Source organism: Myotis davidii, unplaced genomic scaffold (genome assembly GCF_000327345.1).
Source record: "Myotis davidii unplaced genomic scaffold, ASM32734v1 scaffold167, whole genome shotgun sequence".
Lineage (NCBI taxonomy): Eukaryota > Metazoa > Chordata > Mammalia > Chiroptera > Vespertilionidae > Myotis > Myotis davidii.
The window spans coordinates 3773115-3781259 of NW_006300048.1; the positions used below are offsets into that span (position 1 = coordinate 3773115).

Here is an 8145-nt window from a genome sequence, read left to right on the forward strand (position 1 = left end):
AGTGGCGTGTGCTGAAAGGTCACGAGCGGGCTTTGCTTTATGGCTCTTTGTTTTAGTGTCTCAGGTTCTCCTCCCCGGGGAGGTGGCACATGCCCGGCGGGGGCGGGGGAGTTTCAGGTCGTCGCCGTTTACGTTAAACCAGTGACCTTGGGGTTTCCTTACCTGGGGCCGGGAAAGCTAATGGAGCGGGAGTGGGTGGTCCCCACCATTAAAGGCGCGTGTGAGCGCCCTGGGCTCATGTTCGAGTGTCTGCGTCTCTGACGAGCTGCCAGGTGATGCTGAGGAGTTCGGCCTCCAAAACCCTGACCTTGCGCTTTGTTAGGACCGTGTCCGTTCCGACTGACCTTACGGCCCGAAACTTTGAAGAAAAGGCCCAGCTCGAAGGAGCTGAAGGAACTCTCTCTGTCTTCACTGTGATGGAGGGGACTTTCGGTCTGACGTTGGGCTCCTCTGTAATTCCTGTTTTAGATGCCGGAGGAAGTGGTGCACCATGGAGAGGAGGAGGTGGAGACCTTTGCCTTTCAGGCAGAAATAGCTCAACTGATGTCTCTCATCATCAATACTTTCTACTCCAACAAGGAAATTTTCCTTAGGGAGCTGATCAGTAATGCTTCTGACGTGAGTGCTTGGGGGTCTGCATGGGTGATGTGGGGGGATTTTTTGTGTTATGGGGGGGCATATTTGTGGGATCTACTATTGAAGGGGATAAACCTGGCATTACAAAAACGTTTGTCTTTGCTCTACGTGGGTGGCTGGGATACTGGACCCACCTGTGTACCTTTTTATTTAATCTTCACCCAGGATATGCTCACTAATATTAGTGGAAGTGGGGCTGAGAGGAAAAACGTGAGAGAGACCATAGAACCGCAACCTCTTGGTGGACAGAGCAACACTCCAACTGAGTCACACTGGCCAGGGCTGCATGCAGTTTTTAAACCTCAAGTTAAGGGGTTATCAGAATTGAGGCTAATATGGGAGTAAAAAATGAAAAAGTGTTTTGGATTTTGGGTGAAGAGATGGAGTTGTATAAATTGTAATTTGTGTTTTCAGGCCTTGGACAAGATACGCTATGAGAGCCTGACTGACCCTTCCAAGTTGGACAGTGGTAAAGAGCTGAAAATTGACATCATCCCCAACCCCCAGGAACGTACCCTCACTCTGGTGGACACAGGCATTGGCATGACCAAAGCTGATCTCATAAATAATCTGGGAACCATTGCCAAGTCTGGTACAAAGGCATTTATGGAGGCTCTTCAGGTATGTGGTATTTCAGCTAGGCGCACACCATGTGTATTTTTGTTCATATTTGGCTTGCTATTTTTAAAAACTTCTTTTTAAAAACTTTTTGGCAGGCTGGTGCAGACATCTCCATGATTGGACAATTTGGTGTTGGCTTTTACTCTGCCTACCTGGTGGCAGAGAAAGTGGTTGTGATCACAAAGCACAATGATGATGAGCAGTATGCCTGGGAGTCTTCTGCCGGGGGCTCCTTCACTGTGCGGGCTGACCATGGTAGGTGGGCTTTCCTATAAAGTTACTGTGTTAGCACTCTGGGGAAGGCGGTACTAAACATGTTGAGTGTCCTATCTGTAAAGCAGTTGCCTTTCACTACAGTTCTGCGTTTAGTTTCATTTTTTCTATACTCCATTGTGATTGCCTTTTTCTAGGTGAGCCCATTGGCCGGGGCACCAAAGTGATCCTCCACCTTAAAGAAGACCAGACAGAGTACTTGGAGGAGAGGCGGGTCAAAGAAGTGGTGAAGAAGCATTCGCAGTTCATAGGCTATCCCATCACTCTTTATGTGAGTATGGGCTAGAAACCCTCACATGCATGGTGCCTACTGCTTTGGAGAATTGCGTGGTGCCTGTTTGTTTTTTTTCTTCCCTTTTCCTGATGTTCTGTCTCTAAAACTATTGTATCTGGTACTTTCAGTTGGAGAAGGAACGAGAGAAAGAAATCAGTGATGATGAAGCAGAGGAAGAGAAAGGGGAGAAAGAGGAGGAAGATAAAGATGATGAGGAGAAACCCAAGATTGAAGATGTGGGCTCAGATGAGGAGGATGATAGTGCTAAGGATAAGAAAAAGAAAACAAAGAAGATTAAGGAGAAATACATTGACCATGAAGAACTGAACAAGACCAAGCCCATCTGGACCAGAAACCCTGATGACATCACCCAGGAGGAATATGGAGAGTTCTATAAGAGTCTTACCAATGACTGGGAAGACCACTTGGCAGTCAAGGTGAGGAAACCCTGTATGCTGGCCCAATAGGAGGAGCAGGTAGAAGGGTGTGGCTGATTAGACAAATGGAACTTGCCCAACTTGTTGGTAGCTGGGAACTGTGAATGCCATGGAGCAACCTGAGTTTACTTACTGGTGACACTTCTAGGGTGCAGAAATTGCATCCTTTTCAATGATCTCTTTGTGTCCATGATAGCCTTACACATCCTGGGTTCGGACCTGACTATTCTCTAGATTCATTTAGGATATTCGGGCTTAATTTTCTTTTTTTTCTTTTTTTTTTTTTTTAAATTTTATTATTTATTACAAAGGATATTACATATGTGTCCATTTTTTCCCCCCGCCCAAGACAGTCCCCTAGCGGGCTTAATTTTCTTAACAGCTGCCCCATGAGTATGCTCTAGTGTGTAGGAAAGATCTTTGTTCCAGGCATTTTGATAGCTTGGGTTGGGTCTAAAATTTATGCTTAACCTTGAAATGTACTGTTGGCTTGTCTTGAATTTCAGCACTTCTCTGTAGAAGGTCAGTTGGAATTCAGGGCATTGCTGTTCATCCCCCGTCGGGCTCCCTTTGACCTCTTTGAGAACAAGAAGAAGAAGAACAACATCAAACTCTATGTCCGCCGTGTGTTCATAATGGACAGCTGTGATGAGCTGATACCAGAGTATCTCAGTGAGTACCCTCTTGCCCTAATGGAGTTGGTTGGGCAAATCCTATAAAGCCTTCAGCGTTCTTATGGGGGCTAAAGTCTTAGATAATTAAGGATTTTTTATAATAGCAAGGGAAGATTCAGTGAGGAAGAATGGATTTTTTTTAACTGAGCTTTCTTCCCTTTGTGATTGCAGACTTCATCCGAGGTGTGGTTGACTCTGAGGACCTGCCCCTGAACATTTCCCGAGAAATGCTCCAGCAGAGTAAAATCTTGAAGGTCATTCGTAAAAATATTGTTAAGAAGTGCCTTGAGCTCTTCTCTGAGCTGGCGGAGGATAAGGAGAACTACAAGAAATTCTACGAGGCGTTCTCTAAAAACCTAAAGGTAAAGAGGCAGCAAATGCTTACATTCTTTATAATTACCATGTAGGGGTTTTTATTTTCCATTCACACGAAGAGTAAGAGGTTAGTTCCAAGTAAGATTGTTTTTCTTTCTTTCCACCCTTACAGCTTGGAATCCACGAGGACTCGACTAATCGGCGCCGCCTTTCTGAGCTTTTGCGCTATCACACCTCCCAGTCTGGAGATGAAATGACCTCTCTCTCAGAATATGTCTCTCGCATGAAGGAGACCCAGAAATCCATCTATTATATCACTGGTGCGTTGGAGCCTGGGTCTGGTGACAGCCTCCTTAGAGGTGTAGGGACTGGGGGAGACATTTAGGGGAGGCCTGGGAACTGGTATGAAGCTTTTTGGTCTTTGACTCACATTCAGTAATAACCTACAGGTGAGAGCAAAGAGCAAGTTGCTAACTCTGCTTTTGTGGAGCGAGTGCGGAAGCGGGGCTTCGAGGTGGTATATATGACAGAGCCTATCGATGAGTACTGTGTGCAGCAGCTCAAGGAGTTTGATGGGAAAAGCTTGGTCTCAGTTACCAAGGAGGGCCTGGAGCTACCTGAGGATGAAGAGGAGAAAAAGAAAATGGAAGAGAGCAAGGCCAAGTTTGAGAACCTCTGCAAACTTATGAAAGAAATCTTGGATAAGAAGGTTGAGAAGGTAAGCCAATTCTGGGACTGATGTATTTTGTAATAAATGCCTTCAAGGCTGTTTCCCTCAGAATTTCGTGTTGCTACACAATTAGTAGTTTTAAGCAACTTAATTTAGTCATCGTACCTCTTGCTCTCTTAAGGAAGCAGGTTTAAGGCTGCTATATACTTAAAATTTGGCAAAGATTGAGCATTTTTTTTCTGATAAAACTTAAAATACACACAACTTTTACTTTAAAGTGGTAATGCAATTTAATATAAACCCAAGGTTTTTGTGACTGTCCATAGGTGACAATCTCCAATAGGCTTGTATCTTCACCCTGCTGCATTGTGACCAGCACCTACGGCTGGACAGCTAACATGGAACGTATCATGAAAGCCCAGGCACTTAGGGATAACTCTACAATGGGCTACATGATGGCCAAAAAGCACCTGGAGATCAACCCTGACCACCCCATTGTGGAGACTCTGCGCCAGAAGGCAGAGGCAGACAAGAATGACAAAGCTGTCAAGGACCTTGTGGTGTTGCTGTTTGAAACTGCACTGCTCTCTTCTGGCTTCTCACTTGAGGATCCCCAGACCCACTCCAACCGCATCTACCGCATGATCAAGCTAGGCCTAGGTGAGTACCCCTGTTGGGGAATGGCTCTTATATGGACAGATTTGACTTAGATGCTACTTGGGTCAAATCTCTTGTGACATTCTTTCCCACTGTAGGCATTGATGAAGATGAAGTGACAGCAGAAGAACCCAGTGCTGCTGTTCCTGATGAGATCCCCCCCCTTGAGGGTGATGAGGATGCCTCTCGCATGGAAGAAGTAGACTAGGAGTTTCTACCTGCAGACCTTGTGTCCTCTGTATAGTCTTCTTGGCTCCCCCAGCAGCCCTGAGTGGCCCTAGCCCACCTGGTTGCCCACCTGGTTTCCTCTGATGTTTAGTGGCTTTTCCCCTCTCCTGTCTTTTCCTAAGGCAGGTTACAGTGGCCTCAAGCCCTCTCTTCTCATATTTGACATAGTTTTGGATGTGTTATGTATTGTGGGTTTTTTTTATTTTGTTCTGAAATTAAAGTATGCAAAATAAAGAAGATGCCGTTTTATACAGTTTTGCTCCTTTTGAGTTCCCTTAGCTGCTCTATCCCAAGTCTCCCTTGCCATCAGAAGTACAGGTTATATGAGAAGAGAACTATCATGTTAACTCCACCAAAATATAGGACCAAGTCCATTGCAGCAGTTTAATTTAATAAAAATAAAATTATGAGCAGAAAGTTACATTTTCAAAGTACCAAAACCTGCAACTGGCTCTGAGCAGAGCCATGGGATCCAGGAGCAGAGGGTGGTGTTGCTGGCAGGGCTCTCCCCTCCCCTAGCACAGCACCACCTGTCATTTATCCTAGGAAAGCAGCACTCTGCTTACAATCACCAGAGTAAGAAATGCAGGCGCCTGGGAGGAATCTATAAGGGTATTCAGGGTAGGGGACAAGCACTGGTGAGGTTGGTGGCAGAGCTAACAGCAAGACTTCAGGGAATTTCTGGAAGATAACTTTCGCCCCTCTGCAAACAGAACTCTACTCTGAGGCTCAAGTCATACCAGAGGACTGGCGGCTTAAGGCAAAAGGAAAGGGGGCCTTCTGGCCTCCCCACCCCTAACTGCAGAGCTGGTTTGTGATACTGAGGAAAGCTTGCATTTTGCCCTTGAGTCAGCCACCTGTGAGAAGCTACACACTAGGAGAGGAAAACAGTATGGTAAAAGGATCTTCCGTTCACTTTGCCAGTCAGGTCCCTCAAACCTGCACAGGGGACTCCATGGGCACAGCCTTCTTTCCCCGTTGCTTTAAGCGGCCCCGGGCATAGACTCTGAGCAGGAGGGCAGCAAAGACCACAGCCACCCCTAGGCCCCCCACCACCGTGATGGTATGGCCATAGAGGAGGCAGGAGAGGAGAATGGCAAAGGCCTGGCGGAGGGTCATGATGATGGTGAAGACTGCGGCCCCAAACTGTCCAATGGTGTAGAAGATGAAGAGCTGGCCACATGCGGAGCACACTGAGAGCAGCAGGGCGTGTGCAGCAAACTCACTGTGTCTCCCCATGAAGCGGGTCCCCTCCAGGAGGGCCCCCTGCTCTAGCAGGGAGCCCACTGTGAAGAGGCAGGAGAAGAAGTTGACCCCAAGCATCATCTGCACTGATGACATTTTATAGGCAAATAGGGCATCCTGCCAGTTTGAGGTGAAGCTGTCAAAGGCAATGTAGCCTCCCAACAGGATCAGGCCCGAGAGCGTGGTGGCCTGTGAACTTCGGGGCTCTGGCCCGCTGGACAGCAGAAACATGCTGACCCCAACGGAGATGAGGCCTGCTGTCAGGTACTCCCAGTGTTCATAGCTGCGCCGAGACACCAACTTTCCCATTAGCATGACAGGGATCACCTTAGAGGCCTTGGCCAGCACCTGAGTGGGGAAGCTGACAAACTTGAGAGCTTCATACTGACACCAGCTGCTAAGCACATTCGACAGGCTGGCAAAGGAGTACTGGTACATGGGTGCCCCATGTCGGGGCTGTTTGCAGAAGAGGCAGTAGAGGCCAGCCACAATAAACGCCAGCACTCGGTTCATTAGCACCAGAAACTGCGAGTCTGTGAAGCGCTCACCTGCCCACGTGGCTGTGGCCCCATAGCTGCGGGTCATCACTCTTTCATGCAGCACTCCCCAAGTCAGGTAAGACACCTGGATGGGGGAGGGTGGAGAGTAAAAGGAGAAATAAGAAAAAGGTTGCCAAAAAAGTATTTCATCAACTTCCCTCTTCCTCAGAAGGCTGTTTAAAGCAGCAGTCGCCAGCCTTTCCGACCGACCACTTGTTGGCGACCGCTAGTTTAAAGGACAGCACACATAATTTGGTTCTTCTGTGTAGTAACTAGGAAGTTTCCCTTTCCCTCTCAAGCCTGGATTTATCTTGTAGGGAATCAAGTGTGTGTGAAACACAACAAATGCTTTAGAACTGCCCAGACCCTGTCTGTCCCACAGGAGGGTTTGTTAGAGCTGAGTCCATGCCAAATATTTTCTATTTCCAACCAATTCAGGCAGGCACGAATTGGACATCTATCAGTTTGACATGTTATATGAGGTAGGACTAGTAGTGTCCACTCAAAAATGCCATGAGGTCAGCATCTTGGCACCCCTTCTCACATGCAGTGTGGGAGAATGCTGAATGGCTTCCCCCCAAAACTTTTATCAGTGGGTTTACAGTACAGTATATGGAACATCATTGTGGAAGAAAGTGTAATAATAAGACAGTAGAAATCACGGGGCGGGGGGGACATTTTCTCCAATCACTTCTAAGAAGATGGTGGTACAGTGTGCCCCTAGGAGGGGGACACATAACCAACTAAGACACTGTTGGGACTGGAAGGGTGAAAACTTTGGTTCCAGAGCCCCTGCCCACCGTGACCCAATGCCGGAAGAGAAGCAGAGCCTGCCCGCCTGCCCGCCTACCTGGAGTCCCACCGCACAGAAGAGCAGCTTCAGGGCCTGCCACGTAGGAGTGGTCTCCGCCGGCTCTGTCCGGGGAGCCAGGGGAACATCGTCGGAGGCCTTGGGCTCATTGCCAAATACACACACTCTCACCAGAGGGAAGCAGAGGCCCCTGCCTGAAGAAGGCACGCAAAATCAAGCCCCAGTCTTCTCCCCAGCACCTCATGGTCTTCTCCAGAGCAGCCAGCTGCCCTGCCGCTCTCCTCCCTCCCTCCCGTGCCAAGCCACATCCGGGCTGGGACAGCTGGCCAGCACTTTTCCTGTGCACCGAGCACATTTCCCAACCCTTGGCCCACACACCTGTCTCAAGGTAGTTCTTCCGCCTGAAGTACCGCACCAGCAGGTAGCCAGGTAGCATGAAGCTGGCGTAGCCAGCAGCATTCACCAAGAAGCGGAAGAACCATTGCTGGGTCCAGGACTCCGGAGGGGCTTCGGGGGTCTCCCCACCTGCCCCCAGGGAGGGGATGGCAACCAGCACCACCACTGCCCACCACCTGCGGGGCAGCGGACAGCAGGGTTAGGGAGCAGTTAGCTCATCACCCACTGGGTCACCCAGAGGGGTCTGCACGGGAGAAGGGCCCGGAGTCAGCTCCCCGCCCCCCTCAGCTGCAGCCCAGCGGGACAAAGAGCCTCTCTCTCTCCTTGGGGGGCCGGCGCCGTCCAGGCAGGGCTCCCTCCCTCCCCGGG

At 49.0% G+C, this 8145-nt stretch overlaps 2 protein-coding genes across 3 annotated transcripts in view; one reads left to right on the top strand and one right to left on the bottom strand.

The window, feature by feature from the left end:
* Positions 1-5038, top strand: part of HSP90AB1 (heat shock protein 90kDa alpha family class B member 1) — a 5753-nt gene extending 715 nt beyond the window's left edge. Inside the window, exons 3-13 of the mRNA XM_015572214.1 lie at positions 442-618; positions 1051-1257; positions 1353-1512; positions 1668-1801; positions 1933-2241; positions 2748-2913; positions 3087-3277; positions 3403-3550; positions 3680-3948; positions 4227-4560; positions 4656-5038. Coding sequence (XP_015427700.1) covers positions 469-618; positions 1051-1257; positions 1353-1512; positions 1668-1801; positions 1933-2241; positions 2748-2913; positions 3087-3277; positions 3403-3550; positions 3680-3948; positions 4227-4560; positions 4656-4765 — 2178 coding nt within the window. The 5' untranslated portion in view covers positions 442-468 and the 3' untranslated portion in view covers positions 4766-5038. The remainder of the gene's footprint in view (positions 1-441; positions 619-1050; positions 1258-1352; positions 1513-1667; positions 1802-1932; positions 2242-2747; positions 2914-3086; positions 3278-3402; positions 3551-3679; positions 3949-4226; positions 4561-4655) is intronic.
* A 117-nt stretch (positions 5039-5155) lies between these two features.
* Positions 5156-8117, bottom strand: SLC35B2 (solute carrier family 35 (adenosine 3'-phospho 5'-phosphosulfate transporter), member B2). 2 transcript variants are annotated; one of them, XM_006776400.2, is made up of 3 exons: positions 7759-8117; positions 7420-7574; positions 5156-6654 (listed from the first exon to the last, which is right to left on the bottom strand). In XM_006776400.2, exons 1-3 carry the CDS (start codon positions 7814-7816, stop codon positions 5719-5721), a joined length of 1149 nt encoding a protein of 382 aa, XP_006776463.1. In that variant the 5' UTR covers positions 7817-8117; the 3' UTR covers positions 5156-5718. The 2 variants fall into 2 exon arrangements, with proteins under 2 accessions (XP_006776463.1, XP_006776464.1); XM_006776401.2 differs by lacking the exon at positions 7420-7574 and having other exon boundaries at positions 7759-7839.
* Between the last annotated feature and the right edge of the window lie 28 nt (positions 8118-8145).

What these genes read in the sequence shown, in the direction of transcription:
- SLC35B2 (XM_006776400.2), bottom strand. Translation starts at nt 7,816, where the DNA reads ATGCTACCTGGCTACCTGCTGGTGCGGTACTTCAGGCGGAAGAACTAC. An exon ending in GAAGAACTACCTTGAGACAG is followed by an intron (nt 7,575 to 7,758) that starts GTGTGTGGGCCA and finishes TGCCTTCTTCAG; the next exon opens with GCAGGGGCCTCTGCTTCCCT. An exon ending in TCTGTGCGGTGGGACTCCAG is followed by an intron (nt 6,655 to 7,419) that starts GTAGGCGGGCAG and finishes TCCCCCATCCAG; the next exon opens with GTGTCTTACCTGACTTGGGG.